The sequence below is a fragment of the Salvelinus sp. IW2-2015 genome, linkage group LG16 (genome assembly GCF_002910315.2).
Source record: "Salvelinus sp. IW2-2015 linkage group LG16, ASM291031v2, whole genome shotgun sequence".
Lineage (NCBI taxonomy): Eukaryota > Metazoa > Chordata > Actinopteri > Salmoniformes > Salmonidae > Salvelinus > Salvelinus sp. IW2-2015.
In genome coordinates this window covers 19,004,266-19,022,578 of record NC_036856.1, presented here as the reverse complement: position 1 = coordinate 19,022,578, position 18,313 = coordinate 19,004,266, and the positions used below count along the sequence as shown (strand labels likewise).

The following is an 18,313-nucleotide window of genomic DNA, read 5'->3' as shown; positions in this document are numbered from 1 at the left end:
GTCTCTGCTCTCTCCCTCTGCACAATAGGATCTTCCTAGGTTAGATTGTCTCTGCCTCTGTCCCTCCGCTGGAACAATAGGGATATCCTGGTTAGATTGTCTCTGCTACCTCCCCTCTGCAACAAAGGGGTCTTCTGGTTAGATTGTCTCTGCTTCTCGCCCCTCTGCAACAATAGTATCTCTGGTTAGATTGTCTCTGCTCTCTCCCTCTGAAAAATAGTATCTCCCTGGTTAGACTTGTCTCGTGCTCTCTCCCCTCTGAAACAATTAGGTATTCTGGTTAGATTTATTGTTCTTCTCCCTCTCTGCAACAATAGGATATTCCTGGTTAGATTGTCTCTGCTCTCTCCCTCTGGAACAATAGGTATCTCGGTTAGATTTGTCTTCTGCTCTCTCCCTCTGGAACAATACGATCTCCTGATTAGATTGTCTCTGCTCTCTCCCCTCTGGAACAACATGGATATCTGTTAGATTGTCTCTACTCGTCTCCCTCTCTGCAACAATTATGGGTATCCTTCTGGTTTAGGATTGTCTTTGCATCTGCTTCCCTCTGGAACAGTAGGATCTCCTGGTTAGATTGTCTCTGCTCTCTTCCCTCCATTGCAACAATAGGATCTCCTAGGTAGATTGTTCTCTGCTCTGTCCTCTGGAACAAATAGGATATCCTAGTTAGATTGTCTCTGCACTCTCCCCTCTGCACAATAGGGTCTCCTGGCTTAGATTGTCTCTGCTCTCTTCCCTCTGGAACAATATGGTATCCTGGTTAGATTGTCTCTGCTCTTCTCCCCTCTGCAACATATGGATCTCCTAGGTAGATTGTCTCTGCTCTGTCCCCTCTGGAACAATAGGATATCTGGTAGATTGTGCTCTGCACTCTCCCTCCTTGCAACAATTAGGGTCTTCGGTAGATTGTCTCTGCTCTCGCCCCTCTGAACAATAGTATCTCCTGGTAGATTGTCTTCTGCTCTCTCCCTCTAAACAATAGTATCTCCTGGTTAGATTGTCTCTGCTCTCTCCCTCTGAAACAATAGGATATCTTGGTTAGATTGTCTCTGCTCTCTCCCTCTGCAACATAGGATCTCCTGGTAGATTGTCTCTGCTCTCTCCCCTCTGGAACAATAGGGTATCCTGTGTTAGATTTATTGTCTCTGCTCTCTCCACCTCTGGAACAATAGGTATCCTTGTTAGATTGTCTCTGCTTCTCCCCTCTGCAACAAATAGGATATCCTGGTTAGATTGTCTCTGCTCTCTCCCTTCTGCAACAATAGGATATTCCTCGGTTAGATTTCTCTGTCTCTCCCTCTGGCAAACATTAGGATTAATCCTGGTTAGATTGTCTCTCTGCTCTCTTCCCTCTGGAACAGTAGGATCCTGGTTAGATTGTCTCTGCTCTCTCCCCTCTGCAACAATAGGATCTCCTAGGTAGATTGTCTCTGCTCTGTCCCCTCTGGAAACAATAGGATATCCTAGTTAGATTGTCTCTGCACTCTCCCCTCTGCAACAATAGGGTCTCCTGGTTAGATTGTCTTCTGCTCTCTCCCCTCTGAACAATAGGTTATCCTGGTTAGATTGTCTCTGCTCTCTCCCCTCTGCAACAATAGGATCTCCTAGGTAGATTGTCTCTGCTCTGTCCCCTCTGGAACAATAGGATATCCTGGTTAGATTTTCTGCACTCTCCCCTCTGGAACAATATGGTATCCTGGTTAGATTGTCTCTGCTCTCTCCCTCTGAACAGTAGGATCTCCTGGTTAGATTGTCTCTTGCTCTCTCCCCTCTGCAACAAATAGGGTTTCCTGGGTAGATTGCTCTGCTCTCTCCCTCTGCAACAATAGGATATCCTGGTAGATTGTCTCTGCTCTCTTCCCCTCTGCAACAATAGGATATCCTGGTTAGATTGTCTCTGCACTCTCCCCTCTGGAACAGTAGGATCTCCTGGTTAGATTGTCTCTGCTCTCTCCCCTCTGCAACAATAGGATATCCTAGTTAGATTGTCTCTACTCTCTCCCTTCTGCAACAATAGGATCTCCTGGTTAGATTGTCTCTGCTCTCTCCCCTCTGGAACAATAGGATCTCCTGGTTAGATTGTCTCTACTCTCTCCCCTCTGGAACAATATGGTATCCTGGTTAGATTGTCTCTGCTCTCTCCCCTCTGGAACAGTAGGATATCCTGGTTAGATTGTCTCTGCTCTCTCCCCTCTGGAACAATAGGGTATCCTTGTTAGAAAGAATAAGAAAAAGGATCAAGAAAGGATGATTAGGAGATGAGGTGAGGAGAGGATGATTAATTCTGTAATGACTGCGTTCATCGTGGCGGCTCCTCTTGGAGGTTGTTATCTGAGAGCGCAAATCCCTGAGTTGGTTTGCCATTATCAATCATATGCGTCATTAAAATTCCATTCCTATTTGGAGAGATAAAAGTGTTTGTTTGAATCGTCAAATTTAATTTGCACAAACGATTAAGTTATTTTGTACTTAATAAGTTTGTCAATAATTTCCTGGCATGAAATGAATCAACCGGTAAGAGGATTATGTAGACAATGGGTTTGAAAAATTCCTTTTAACCGTGTTCTTCTCTTTTAACTTTGCTTCTCATATTGTATTTGTTCCTTTTTTTAAATAATCAATTACATAACATCAAATGAATAGTGAAACTAGAGTTATGTCTTTGTCTCCATTGTAGGAATGTTGAAGAAGCTCACAACACTAAAAGTGGATGACAACCAGCTCACCTCACTGCCTAACACCATTGGAAGGTGAGTACTTTCACTTCTCAAATTGCAATCCCTGAACTTCCCAAATAAAATGTTTTGAAAGGATGTGGCCAAAAGGTAAACTAAATTCCAAGTCTTGTTTATTAGTGCATATCTATCATTGAACTGAATGTTAGTCAGTTTTAGGGCATCTATTGCATAACCAAATTAAAAGCCGTCAGAGACACAGATTTTGATGGTAAATTCAGTTGACACATTGCATCTTAATCTTAGCTCGTCTTCTATGCGAGTGGTTTGTTTCTGTAGTCAACACGGCCTGTGGATAGAAGGGTTCTGAAACTCTGCTGAGTCTGGCACCTTCTCCTTGCTGCTCCTTCTCACCTCACATTGACTAACGCTGATTGGTTCCATCACTGTTCACACCAAGTAGAGTGATGCAGTACATTGTGTCTCAGTTGGCGGCACTGAGAGGAGATAGATGGATAGATCTATCCATCTCTCTCTCTTTCTCTTTTTCTCTCTTTCTCTCTCTCTTTTTCTCTCTCTTTTTCTCTTTCTCTCTTTCTTCCCCCCTCCGGCTTGCCATTGTTCCAAAATGTGCACTGACATTTTGGGTGTGTGCCATTCATTTGTTGTGGAATATGGCTGTCTGAGAGGAGTTGACTCTGTGCCAGTATTGCAGTTTCAACAGCCGGCCTAATATATTTGTTTTAATGATATGCTGTATATATTATATCAAAAGTTTAATCTGGAAAATATATTGAGTCAGAGGAAATTCTGTGGGTCAACTCTGAACATGCCCTGTCATTGAGACTGTGATCTAATAGGTCAGGGGTCACCAACTTACAGCTCATCATGTCATGTTCATCCTTATCCCCAAGCCTGTGATACTGTTTTCAGTGCACCTTTTTTTCTTGGTTTGTCATTGGTCGGTTTTGTGTGTTGTGGTTATTTCACATGCATCTAAAATGGGCCACTTAGTGGACGCGCCAAATTANTTGGTTTGTCATTGGTCGGTTTTGTGTGTTGTGGTTATTTCACATGCATCTAAAATGGGCCACTTAGTGGACGCGCCAAATTAGGGTAAGTAGACTGTAAATCCCTGTCTCCTGTACACGTTCCTCCTCGCCACAGCATGTTTATTCAGGCAAGTGCTCACCTTAATGTCCCCTGTCTGTATGTTCCGGCCGGGGAAGCAGATCTAGTAAAAAGCCTGCATATGGGAGGCCAGCTGGGCCAGCCTGTTCAGACAAATGTTGAGCTAATGACTCTGCTGTGTGTACAATAAATAAATACAATTGTAAATGGTGATTGGCCCAAATGCTGATTGGCTTAAAGCTGTGGTATGATACAAAATTAACTGTTTACTGTTCTAATAACGTTGGTAAGCAGCAATAAGGCACCACAGGGGTTTGTGGTATATAGCCAATATACCACGGCTAAGGGCTGTATCCAGGCACTCCACATTGTATCGTGCGTAAGAACAGCCCTTAGCTGTGGAATATTGACCTTATACCACACCCCCTCAGGCCTTATTGCTTAAATGAAGTCTTTCCAGTGTGGGGAGGAAGCTCTTCCCCTCATCCTGTCCTGTTCATATACAATGACATTTTACACTAAACGCTCTGTTGGAGTTTGAATTGAAAAACTGGACAGTTGTTGTTGATTTTGCTCACGTTGTCCTTTCAAATGTGACAAAGAGGCAAGGGCATTTGACTCAATAAACACTGTGGCTTTAGAGTTTAAGGTATATTATAAGATATAGAGTTAAGTTTGTCATTCATGAAGTTCATTATTTAATATTCCCGATTTTGGTAAAAAGCATACTGTTGATTATAATTTGATTGAAAAGAGATACTGGCACCACCAGATAGTGAGTCAGCAACATTAACTATTCATTTTCCCTCATGGAATTAATAAAGTTGAATCAATTTTGTGGTTTGTCTGTAAAAATCTCTCTTTCTATCAAGTCATGGTATTGAATATTGCCATGATCCTCATGAATCCATTTGATTCATGATTTCACCTTTCTGTAGTCTGTACATGTCTTAGATGGATCTACTCTTATAAGGAACACAATTATGATTTGTTTCCATTAATGTCTCTACACCAAGGAGGGATCAGTCATCTGAGGCTGTATCTGTCAGCAACAAATAATGCAACCTGCTGCTGAAATGAATCTACCTGTGGCTTTTTCTCAAAATGTTTGAGTGAAATAATGCTTGTATCATTATGATACAGTTGAAGTCGGAAGTTTACATACACCTTAGCCAAATACATTTAAACTCAGTTTTCACAATTCCTGACATTTAATCCTAGTAAAAATTCCCTGTTTTAGGTCAGTTAGGATCACCACTTTATTTTAAGAATGTGAAATGTCAGAAAAATAGTAGAGAGAATGATTTATTTCACCTTTATTTCTTTCATCACATTCCCAGTGGGTCAGAAGTTTACATACACTCAATTAGTATTTGGTAGCATTGCCTTTAAATTGTTTAATTTGGGTCAAACGTTTCGGGAAGCCTTCCACAAGCTTCCCACAATAAGTTGGGTGAATTTTGGCCCATTCCTCCTGACAGAGCTGGTGTAACTGAGTCAGGTTTGTAGGCCTCCTTGCTCGCACACACTTTTTCAGTTCTGCCCCCAAATTTTCTATGGGATTGAGGTCAGGGCTTTGTGATGGCCACTCCAATACCTTGACTTTGTTGTCCTTAAGCCATTTTGCCACAACTTTGGAAGTATGCTTGGGGTCATTGTCCATTTGGAAGACCCATTTGCGACCAAGCTTTAACTTCCTGACTGATGTCTTGAGATGTTGCTTCAATATATCCACATAATTTCCCCTCCTCATGATGCCATCTATTTTGTGAAGTGCACCAGTCCCTCCTGCAGCAAAGCACTCCGACAACATGATGCTGCCACCCCCATGTGTCACGATTGAGATGGTGTTCTTCAGCTTGCAAGCATCCCCCTTTTTCCTCCAAGCATAACGATGGTCATTATGGCCAAACAGTTATATTTTTGTTTCATCAGACCAGAGGACATTTCTCCAAAAAGTACGATCTTTGTTCCCATGTGCAGTTGCAAACCGTAGTCTGTCTTTTTATGGCGGTTTTGGAGCAGTGGCTTCTTCCTTGCCAAGCGGCCTTTCAGGTTTTACTGTAGATATAGATACTTTTGTACCTGTTTCCTCCAGCATCTTCACAAGGTCCTTTGCTGTTGTTCTGGGATTGATTGTCACTTTTCGCACCAAAGTACGATCATCTCTAGGAAACAGAACGCGTCTTCTTCCTGAGTGGTATGATGGCTGCGTGGTCCCATGGTGTTTATACTTGCGTACTATTGTTTGTACAGATGAACGTGGTACCTTCAGGCGTTTGGAAATTGCTTCCAATGAAGAACCAGACTTGTGGATGTCTACAATATTTTTTCTGAGGTATTGGCTGATTTCTTTTGATTTTTCCATGATGTCAAGCAAAGAGGCACTGAGTTTGAAGGTAGGCCTTAACATACATCCACAGGTACACCTCCAATTGACTCAAATGATGTCAATTAGCCTATCAGAAGCTTCTAAAGCCATGACATAATTTTGGGGAATTTTCCAAGCTGTTTGAAGGCACAGTCAACTTAGTGTATGTAAACTTCTGACCCACTGGAATTGTGATACAGTGAATTAATAGTGAAATAATCTGTCTGTTAACAGTTGTTGAAAAAATTACTTGTGTCATGCACTAAGTAGATGTCTTAACCGACTTACCAAAACTATAGTTTGTTAACAAGACATTTGTGGAGTGGTTGAAAAACAAGTTTTAATGACTCCAACCTAAGTGTATGTAAATGTTCCACTTCAATAATTCACAGCCCATTTTTTTGCATACGAATTAAGTAGGTCTGTGTAAGTAGGTCTGTGCTTCACAGGTTCTTGACAAAATGATATGCACATATTAATATGGTACATCAAAGACATGTGTAGTAGAAAATCTATGCAGATTTGTGGTTGTTTTTCCTTTATTTTTTATTGATAGAGTTTTGGTTATTCTGCTTCTTTACATGTTGATGTTACACTAATAACTAACCAAGTGGAAGTAGCTGTGGCATGAAGGATTCTTAAGGGACTCGTTCTCCTCTTTCTTCCTCTACCCAGTTTATCGCTTTTAGAGGAGTTTGACTGCAGCTGTAATGAATTAGAGTCCCTGCCCCCCACCATTGGCTACCTGCCCAACCTTCGCACGTTTTCTGCTGATGAAAACTTTCTCATTGAACTACCCAGGGAGGTACGTCCGTCTGTCCCTATATCCTCACAGTGCTCCTGTACACTCACACACATACACAATGCTTTTGGTTGTGTATATAACAGTGTTGGGGAATAGTGAACTACATCTAGTTCAACTAGTAATTTAACTACATTTTGCAGTAGCTTGGTGGCAGTTGAAATAAATTCAAATCTTGGTAGTGTTGTCAGTAGTTAATGACTTTTTTGCCATGCAGCGGTGTAGCTAACTACTGGAACTACATGCTACTTTTTTACCAAAATAATATATACTGTAGGTGAGGTAGGCAAGAATTGTCTTGCTTTTTCAGCCTCAGACCTGCCTAATTTTCACTTGAAACGTTGAATAGGCTAAATCACACATGCTGCTAACATCTGACCCCAGAGTGATCTATTCTTGCAATTTGTAGTCTATGACATTTCAGATTGAGATATGATCATTTAGCACAAAGTAGTTTGGATGTAGTGATCTACTTTTTCCTAAGGGTAGCTTTAGTGTAGCTTAACTTCTTCCAGTGTGAAGTAATTGGTAGCTTGGTAAACTATATTTTCAGAGTAGCTTCCTCCAAACTGGTAATTGATATGGTTTGGTGCATGGAAGATGGAAAGTGATCACTGAAATATCTGCTTGGTTCTTTTGTTGCAGATTGGGAACTGTAAGAATGTGACAGTCATGTCGTTACGCTCCAATAAGCTGGAGTTTCTACCTGACGAGATCGGGCAGATGACCAAACTACGTGTTCTCAACTTAAGCGACAATAGGTATCTACCGATTGCTCTGCTATGTATACATACAGTAGCACACACACACACAAAAACACAAACACACAGAAACACAGACACACAGCGAATCCATATGTTCCTCACACTCTCATTGACGAGGAAAAGGCTTGTGTTGTGTGTCTATATATTTACATAGAGCGTAGGTGGAGTGGGGCATTCTTCTGAGGATTTTATATAAACTAGGGAAGCTAGCTAGTGGTTATTATTTTGTTAATAGCACATTAAGATAGCTGCACAGCCTTAGAAAGCACTTCCCCCTGCCCACGGGCTAATTAAGAAAGCTCTTTATGAGATGTTTGGTTGCTCTGCCAGTGATTAACTGGATCCAAGGTAATTAAACCTGACCATCACTTAACACACGACAGCCATTAGTCAGACCTGCCTCTACACGCAGCACCACACACCACAGAGCTGATAGGCTGCCTCAGAACGGGCATCGAACACCCCAACCCTGCATCATCCTACCTACGGTAGCCCACAACACTGTCTCCCTCTGACATATTTCTGTTGTCAAAGTGAGGCAGAGTTTGCTGAGCGTGTTGCCAAGGTGAGTAGTGGGTGTCAGTCAGTCAGAGGCAGGCAGGCTGTTATAGTTCCTTGGCAGAGGAATAGTATTGGCTTTTCACAGGGGACTTAATGATGATCTGTGTCCTTGAACACATCAGAACACAGTGTACTCATTGAGATGATATGCCTTCTTACTCCCCATTTCGTCTTCTTCTCTCTTACACAGATTAAAGAATCTCCCATTCACTTTCACAAAACTAAAAGATCTTGCTGCTCTTTGGCTTTCAGACAATCAGGTAAATATGATCTTATATGTTGTTTTGTTAGAAAGAAACACACCTTTACATTTTCGGATCAATTCTATTGTTTTACCTGTGTTAGCTATACTTGAAGTGTCAATGATGTGTGATTGTCTTCTGTGTGCAGTCCAAGGCCCTGATCCCTCTCCAGACAGAGGCTCATCCAGAGACCAAGCAGAGGGTCCTCACCAACTACATGTTCCCTCAGCAACCACGACATGATGAGGGTGAGCTAGCCAGATACTGTGGGTGGAAATGTAACACATGCTGACATGAGGGAAAATGCTCATAGCCAAGTACTTCCACAAAGTGGATGTTGCAGTACTATGAGTATGTGATTTTGTGATCGGTAACGTGCCATGGATATGTATTTACAATTGATGAATGGTGCTTGAAATAACACTGGTATCCCTCATAGTAATGGGTATAGTGATATGTGTGCAGAGCATGTGTCACTGAACTACCCTTTGAGGGTCAGATAGACTGGAGGTGTAAATTTACTCAGGAGTTGAATCCATTTTGAGGTTCCACTTGAGGGAGTTTGACAGATGGTTGGGTTAGGTGCCAGTGCACTGTATGCTGTTGGTGAAGTGAGCATGTCAGAACAGCACCAGTGTGAGACCAGTGCACAATAAGTCAGTGACACCTCCCTGTTTTTCTGCCCGTCCTTTCTGTAGACTACCAGTCAGACAGCGACAGCTTCAACCCCACCTTATGGGAGGAGCAGCGTCAGCAGAGGATGACCGTAGCCTTTGAGTTCGAGGAGAAGAAGGAGGAGGAGGACAACTCTGGAAAAGTCAAGGTTTCACAGGACTTTCTGTTGACCTCAGTTTCCCCCGTTTTTATTTTGTTATTACCGCTTATTTTGCTCGTCCTGTCTGTCCAGGTTGAGATCAATCTGAAGCGCTACCCCACACCATACCCAGAGGACCTGAAGAACATGGTGAAGTCAGTGCAGAACATGGTGGGCAAGAACCAGCTTCCCCTCAGCACTGGTACTAACTCCTCTGGTACCAACATGGAGTCACGAAAACAAGAACAGTATGAGCCCCCCTGGCCCATGCCCCCCAAAGAGGTAACAGACCAGGTCATACCACACACCCAGAGACCCACACATACCACCACACTCGCTCTCTCTCACACACACACAAATACAAAAACAAATGATTAGATTATACATAGTCCTCTTTGGCTGAATGCAATAGATATGTGTCACCCAGTCACTCAGAGTGATCTTCTGTTCCAGGTGATGGAAAGAGAGATGTTAGAGAGAGAGAGAGAGTTCAACAAGACTCAGATGACAGAGCAGGGCATCATCCACAACTCTGCCATCGACATCCCAAAGCGCAAGGACAAGGAGGATCTGACTGAGAGCTCAGAGGTACAGGAGCAATTTCCTTATCTCTTTGTGAAAATGTTAAATAGTTTGTAGCACTTATTACGCCCTTGTAACACCAGGAAAGTAAAACAAAACAACAGCTTGTATTGGGCACGGTGGGGGAGAGAGTAATGATATGAATGTTTACACTGCAGCCTCAAGGTCCTCTCAGGCCGTTATGTCAGATTTAGTCCTTAGTTGCCTTGGACATCTCAATGTGAGAGTTCGGGTAGAGGTGAGACCACCTGTATTGAACGCATGGGAACTGAATTTCATTGAAAGAACTGAGTAGGTGTGTCCAAACTTTTTCAAAGACATAGATTAATGTAGTATCAGGTTTCAGTGTTTTTGACTTATGGCCAGGTGTGACAAAGTTTGAGAGAGCAATGTATTAAACCCAGGGCCATGGAACTGTAGCGCAGCAGCTTTTTAGAGGTGATGTGATTGAAACCTGCAGAGATCATAGAATCCTTTCATCTGGAAGCCTCAAAGGCCCCATGATGGCCTCAACTGGGTCTTTGTTAAATTGTTAGCTCTCTCTCTGAATACGCAGAGGAGTCTGTGTCAGACAGGTAGTCTGCTGAGGTGCTGTTTTCAGATTTTTTTATGCTGTGTGCAAAATGGTGCATTATCTTGGCATAATATCATATTGGGGCTGAAATGGAGGTTAACTCGGCCATAAGTCAAATGTCAAGTATTAGTGCATTTGCAAGTCCCCAGGGGGCAACCTGGTGCAGAATTTGTAGCCTTTAATAAGGCCTAAATACTGCACAACGAACAGCAGAGGATGTTGAACAAACAGAGCAAAGGTCAGTGTTAAATGTCAATTGCATTCAGAGGACTCCAAGAGGCTAGATCTGAATAAGCGCCTGTTCCCAGAGTCAAGTGGTCAGCATCTGGAGATGAATAAAGCAGGTCATACAATATGTATCTTGTATCTGCTTACTGTCATTTCTTTGTAAGCTCTATAGGAGCCCAGAGTTTGGGCCATTTACATCAGGGTTGTAAATGCACTCATGCTGGTTGTGAGTCCTTTTAACATTGCATATATTTAAGATGAGATGTAGATTAGATTTTACTTTAACTTGTAAAATGAAAATACATCTAAAATCCCCTTTCCAGTGGAAGTAGGTTCCAACTTCCAAGGAGTCAGCTAGCAACCACTTCTTTTCCTAACCCTAAATCTGGAAGGTCCTCCTGTGCTTGGCACTCTGCTATATCTCTACCTCTGACAGAGCTGCAATGTCCTGTGTACTTTGTGTCCATAACTGCTTTGGATTGCCTCATGCTGTCTCCTCCCATAAAACCCCAGGGAGAAAGAGACCCTTGGGTGCTGCGGTGCACACGAGAACTGGGTCACTGGGTGGGGGGCTGGTGGGAGGGGGGCTGGTGGGGAGGGGGGCTGGGTGGGAGGGGGCTGGAGGGGAGGGGGCTGGAGGGGAGGGGGGCTAGTGGGGGGGGGCTGGAGGGTTGGGGCTGGTGGGGAGGGGGGCTGGAGGGGTTGGGTGATGGAGGGGTGGGGGGATGGATGGGGTGGGGGATGGAGGGGGTGGGGTGGGGGGTTGGATGGCTGGAGGGTGGGGGGATAAAGGGGTGGGGGGGGGGGGGGGGCTGATGCCATAAACCATGCTTCTTTACCTCACACAACTTTTTTTTGTAGAACCATGAAAACTTCCTCTCCATCTTTTATTTGTTCGTATGTGTGTTTGTTTGTTTTGCTTAGATTTCTTTACATCGCGTGGTTCCCAAGCTGCCACAGCCAGAGAATGCGTCCTCGGCCGTTACAGCTTCTTCCTGTTTCTGCCTCATAGTAAGTGGCTGTGAGATCAGACATTAGACAGTCTGCTCAACCACGGCTCGGCTGGCGTGACTTCACACTGCCTCTTTGCACGCTGACAAAGACTATGAAACATCTGGAGAAACAAAGTCGGAGTATCATGAAATATGAAGATGAAAGCCGATAACTCTCTCTAATGAACAGTGAAACTGTAGATATGTAATGTATATAATGTGCAGTACTTATGAAGAGGAAAATGTTTTATGCAAAGTCTGCATCATGGCATATATAGTATACACAGTAGTGTGCAAACGGGCAGTAGACTGGCAGTGCCAAGGCTAACTCCAGCACTTATTGGCATCACCACACTACAGTCTCTTCACAGCTGTTTGTTTTGAGTTAATCAAGCATTCCTCTGAGACGTGGCCAAAGCATCAAGCCTGGCATACCAATTACTCCCAGCCACAGAGAAGGTGCTGGCAAATTATGGACACAATCTTTGGAGTGATTTAAGGTGACATTTTTACCCAAAGCAGAAAGCGGTTGCAGCTGTCATTGCGTGTCATGTAACACTGAACATGCTGAACCCTCATAGTAGCCTCATGGATTTATAGACATTCAATTATATGTTTTGAAACATATAGCGCAGAATTATCGGATATATTGCGATCTCTTTTTTACACGAGAGAAAAAGAAGATGGAGGGAGATACAGATATGCCAGTGAGACAGTGCTGTTTAGTGAGTGTTCCTGGGATGTGGTTCCTGGAGTCGCCTGGCAAGCAGGCCTGGTGGTCTCTCTCCGCTCGGCTGCCTCAGCCTGCCCTGTGGGGGTGCAGTGAGCAGAGCAGGGCTGCAGATGTGGGACATCAGGTGTGGGAAGTAGGCTCTCCTGTAGCAAGCAGCTGGGCCTCTAAGCCCTAAGAGAGAAGGAAGTCACAGATAGGACATGCTCCAGTGGGTTACACATCACTAAGATATAGAGAAAATATATCAGTTACTGATGACACTATCAGTATAAGCAGTACAATAATGATCAGTTATGTACTATATTTGTGTCATTTTGTTAGTTCCTGCCTCAGGAACCTCACTGAGCTTGTGGAGTTAAGTCGTTGAAAATGTTAACCAAGCTGTGTATCGGTTTTTGTCTTTTTGTCTTTTGTTCAGAAATAACAATGTGTAATAACTTTTCTCAGGATTCTATGAGCGGCTCTCCGAATGATATCCGTATCTCTGATATGAGGCCCACCCTGGTGGAACCGTCCATGTACAAACCAAAGGTTGTATTACTGGGGAAAGACAAGAAAGGTAGGCCGTAAACTCCCATCACTGGTATTCTACTTCAGTACAAACACAACCATTATCATTAAGGTTATATCATCACTGCTCTCTGTTCCTCTAAACTCATTTCAGAAAACAAACATTTGTGATGTTAGAGGTCAAAGATCATGCCCCCAAGACATGCTAACCTCCCCTGTTATTGGTAATGGTGAAAGGAAAGCATGTGTTGGGGGGTATGATCTTTGACACTGTAACTTTCTCAGTTATTGTTATTCACGATTCATTCAAGATTATCCATAATAATGGTAACATCCACATTAATGTAGTGTTTAGAAATATATTATATTCTTATTTCTAAGAAAAGGTACTCTAAAATTACACAATAAATGATTTACCGTTCATTTCTATTGGGCACAAAATAATCTGAAACACAACCCAAAAAAACTGTGAATGCATCAAACAAGTTTGTAGAGTCACAAACTTGATGTAGTCATTGCATGCTAGGAAAATGGGTAAAAATGCCAGGAAAATGGGTAAAAAAACGTTTTAATACTTTATAAGAATCTTTAGAGGTGTCAATCATTTTTATCCCTACATTTTTGAGATAAACAATGATTACTTGTTGAACAAAATCTCTTTCTCTGAACAATTATACTAGTATAAAATAATATAATTCCCCAATGGCCATAGAGAGGCTTTTATTCTCTATTTTGGTTAGGCCAGGGTGTGACTAGGGTGGGCATTCTAGTTTCTTTATTTCTATGTTTTCTATTTCTTTGTTTTTGGCCGAGTGTGGTTCCCAATCAGAGGCAGCTGTCTATCGTTGTCTCTGATTGGGAATCATACTTAGGCAGCCTTTTCCCACCTGTGTTTTGTGGGTAGTTAGTTTCTGTTTAGTGTCTGCACCTGACAGAACTGTTTCGGCTTTTCACTTTGTTATTTTGTTTGAGTGTTTTTGTGAAATAAAATATCATGAACACTTACCACGCTGCGCTTTGGTCCATGCCTTCCGACGAGAGACGTTACATTTGGACCTACTCATTCAAGGGTTTTTCTTTATTTTTACTATTTTCTACATTACATTTTATCAAGGCACACCTGTTAATTGAAATGCATTCCAGGTGACTATCTCATGAAGCTGGTTGAGAGAATGTCAAGAGTTTTCAAAGCTGTCATCAAGGCAAAGGGTGGCTACTTTGAAGAATCTCAAATATAAAAATATATTTGATTTGTTTAACACTTTTTTGGTTACTACATGATTCCATATGTGTTATTTCATAGTTTTGATGTCTTCACTATTATTCTACAATGTAGAAAATAGTAAAAATAAAGAAAAACGCTTGAATGAGTAGGTGTGTCCAAACTTTTGACTGGTACTGTATATCTTGGGCCATACTTTCAAACTGATAAACCAGAGAGTAAGCTGATTGACTAGTTGCTGCAGGCCATTTGGGCTGATATCTCAATCGGTGGGAGGCTGACCCCTATCAGTAAATACACTCACTCTCCGCTCTTATCCTGTTCTGACATGAAAAAGCCTCAAGCTTTCTAAACTCTACAGTGAAAATCCCTGTGTTTGCTATTGTTATTTCTAATTGCATGGTTGTTTCCTCCTGTGAGATTACAAAGCATAGTCCTACAATGCACAATTATTATATAATGTCCTTGGGGAGTTTTGTATTCTAATTAGGTACGGTATAAAGAATAAGGGCGATTCCACGCCAGCGGGAGCGGGAATAATATTTTTGGTATCTCAGATTGTTCTGGCAATTCTCACATAGAAAATTAATTGGGAGGAAGGATGTTTAAAATTATTTTTATATTTGTATCACAAATGATTTTTTGGAAAATCATGATGAAATTGGCCATTTTATGCCCTTTATAGATGCCTCCTGTAAGACCATATGATCTGTGAACCGTATATGATACAGACAACATCTTGGTGTCATTATACTCCTTATAGTGGTCTCTCTAATATGTAGTATGTCTATATTCTGAAATACAAATATTCACATTCATTTATTCAACATTAAAAATATTTATTCCTCAAAACGACCCTTTTAGATTGTGTTCATTTTAAGACAGATTGTTCGGGACAATATACTCTACAAGGTCATCACATTTCTAGAGTGGTCTCTCTGCTAATTCTGAAGGTTTGATACATTTTATGAGCACCACCAACACCGTGAATGGGAAAATAGATTAAATGCAAACTCCCTCTGCTGGTGTCTTGCTGAATGTGCAATCCTAAAGGAGGGCTGTGATTGGTTACTGACCTATAACGTCAATTTCTATATACAGTGGGGAGAACAAGTATTTGATACACTGACAATTTTGCAGGTTTTCCTACTTACAAAGCATGTAGAGGTCTGTAATTTTTATCATACGTACACTTCAACTGTGAGAGAAGGAACCTAAAACAAAAATCCAGAAAATCACATTGTATGATTTTTAATTAATTAATTTGCATTTTATTGCATGACATAAGTATTTGATACATCAGAAAAGCAGAACTGAATATTTGGTACAGAAACCTTAGTTTGCAATTACAGAGATCATACGTTTCCTGTAGTTCTTGACCAGGTTTGCACACACTGCAGCAGGGATTTTGGCCCACTCCTCCATACAGACCTTCTCCAGATCCTTCAGGTTTCGGGGCTGTCGCTGGGCAATACGGACTTTCGGCTCCCTCCAAAGATTTTCTATTGGGTTCAGGTCTGGAGACTGGCTAGGCCACTCCAGGACCTTGAGATGCTTCTTACGGAGCCACTCCTTAGTTGCCCTGGCTGTGTGTTTCGGGTCGTTGTCATGCTGGAAGACCCAGCCACGACCCATCTTCAATGCTCTTACTGAGGGAAGGAGGTTGTTGGTCAAGATCTCGCGATACATGGCCCCATCCATCCTCCCYTCAATACGGTGCAGTCGTCCTGTCCCCTTTGCAGAAAAGCATCCCCAAAGAATGATGTTTCCACCTCCATGCTTCACGGTTGGGATGGTGTTCTTGGGGTTGTACTCATCCTTCTATTCCTCCAAACACGGCGAGTGGAGTTTAGAGCAAAAAGCTCTATTTTTGTCTCATCAGACCACATGACCTTCTCCCATTCCTCCTCTGGATCATCCAGATGGTCATTGGCCAACTTCAGACGGGCCTGGGCATGCGCTGGCTTGAGCAGGGGGACCTTGCGTGCGCTGCAGGATTTTAATCCATGACGGCGTAGTGTGTTACTAATGGTTTTCTTTGAGACTGTGGTCCCAGCTCTCTTCAGGTCATTGACCAGGTCCTGCCGTGTAGTTCTGGGCTGATCCCTCACMTTCCTCATGATCATTGATGCCCCACGAGGTGAGATCTTGCATGGAGCCCCAGACCGAGGGTGATTGACCGTCATCTTGAACTTCTTCCATTTTCTAATAATTGTGCCAACAGTTGTTGCCTTCTCACCAAGCTGCTTGSCTATTGTCCTGTAGCCCATCCCAGCCTTGTACAGGTCTACAATTTATCCCTGATGTCCTTACACAGCTCTCTGGTCTTGGCCATTGTGGAGAGGTYGGAGTCTGTTTGATTGAGTGTGTGGACAGGTGTCTTTTATACAGGTAACGAGTTCAAACAGGTGCAGTTAATACAGGTAATGAGTGGAGAACAGGAGGGCTTCTTAAAGAAAAACTAACAGGTCTGTGAGAGCCGGAATTCTTACTGGTTGGTAGGTGATCAAATACTTATGTCATGCAATAAAATGCAAATTAATTACTTAAAAATCATACAATGTGATTTTCTGGATTTTTGTTTTAGATTCCGTCTCTCACAGTTGAAGTGTACCTATGATAAAAATGACAGACCTCTACATGCTTTGTAAGTAGGAAAACCTGCAAAATCGGCAGTGTATCAAATACTTGTTCTCCCCACTGTATAAAATGGGTCATATCATTAAAAGTACCAGAGACCACACTCTGTAAATTACAGATGTTTACAAACAATATGTCAAAAAATAAGCTTAATCAAAAAGGGTAGTTTAGAAATACTAATATTACTATTTATCGCATTGAATAAATACACATCAAAATGTGTATTTCAGCATAAAGATATACTACATATTAGAGAGACCACTATAAGGAGTATAATGACACCAAGATGTTGTCTGTATCATATACGGTTCACAGATCATATGGTCTTACAGAAGGCATGTATAGGTCTATAAAGGGCATAAAATGTCAATGTTACTCATTATACAAAAAAAGGTTTTTGATACAAATGTAAAAAGCATGTTAAACATCCTTTCTCCCAATGAAGTACCTATGTGAGAATTGCCAGAACTATCTGAGATACCAAAAATATTTGGCGTGGAATCGCCCATGTTTGTTGCAATCCATTACATAACGACTCACTGTTGGATTGAGGAGAACAGCATCCAATTCTCTCCAATAGCTTTTGCTCCCCTGGAGACCCAGCTTTAACCCACATTTCAAGTAGAAACATGAGCAGTGACCTTTTGAAAATAACATAACTCCTTAAGCCCCTATTCAAATTCATTTTTCAGGTAGATGACATCAGAGACATGTCAATGCTTTTCTCTTGCCCTTCCCTGTCAGAGTCTACAGATGAATCAGATCCGGATAAGATGCATTGCCTGAACAACAGTGGCTCGTCGGCCACCTACTCGGACTACTCTCCATCCCAGGGTTCTTCTGGCTCCTCTAACCCCCCGGGCAACGTGGCCGCCCTGCAGGCTGCTGGGAAGGATGGAGGAGTGCCTCAACAACACTGGACCAACAGGTGGGTAGTGGCTCACCGGCTTTCAACCCACAGTCCTCACACAGAACCAGTGGCCAGCTACAGACACATTCCTGATAGCAAGCTTACGGTGACCTATGATCGGTCTTCCATCGGCAAAATCAGAGGCTCAGCATAGCCCCATATCGTCTGTTTGCCGACCATGGTCTGATGTCAGTTTGCCTACCATGGTGTGCTGCCTCAGCCACCTGTGGTCTGATAAGTGCTTGCTAGCTGGGTCACTTCCAGTACTGTTCTATACTGTGTAAATATGTCATTTAGCAGGCATCGATTCCAGCTGTCTGTTTCTTGAGACAGGGATGTTGTGTAGAGCACCTGGGTGAACAAGGGTTGGAACTCCAGCTGTCAAGAGGCTGTGTGAGGGGAGAGAGTGGTGCAACAAGGCTCTTTTAAATCTCTCATTAACATACATCTCCATAAGACTGACAGAGCGCAGCACAGCACAGCACACCTCTCTCTCTCTCTCTCTCTCTCTCTCTCTCTCTCTCTCTCTCTCTCTCTCTCTCTCTCTCTCTCTCTCTCT

At 42.5% G+C, this 18,313-nt stretch overlaps 1 protein-coding gene across 1 annotated transcript in view; it reads left to right on the top strand.

Annotated features, from left to right (window-relative positions):
* LOC111975954 (leucine-rich repeat-containing protein 7-like) overlaps window positions 1-18,313 on the top strand; it is a 52,362-nt gene that overhangs the window by 18,035 nt on the left and 16,014 nt on the right. The window contains 13 exon segments of the mRNA XM_070447413.1: window positions 29-39; window positions 2,681-2,753; window positions 3,777-3,794; window positions 6,856-6,985; window positions 7,628-7,743; window positions 8,498-8,567; window positions 8,698-8,797; window positions 9,248-9,372; window positions 9,457-9,645; window positions 9,817-9,951; window positions 11,672-11,758; window positions 12,920-13,031; window positions 17,589-17,772. Of these exon segments, the coding sequence (XP_070303514.1) occupies window positions 29-39; window positions 2,681-2,753; window positions 3,777-3,794; window positions 6,856-6,985; window positions 7,628-7,743; window positions 8,498-8,567; window positions 8,698-8,797; window positions 9,248-9,372; window positions 9,457-9,645; window positions 9,817-9,951; window positions 11,672-11,758; window positions 12,920-13,031; window positions 17,589-17,772 (1,350 nt within the window).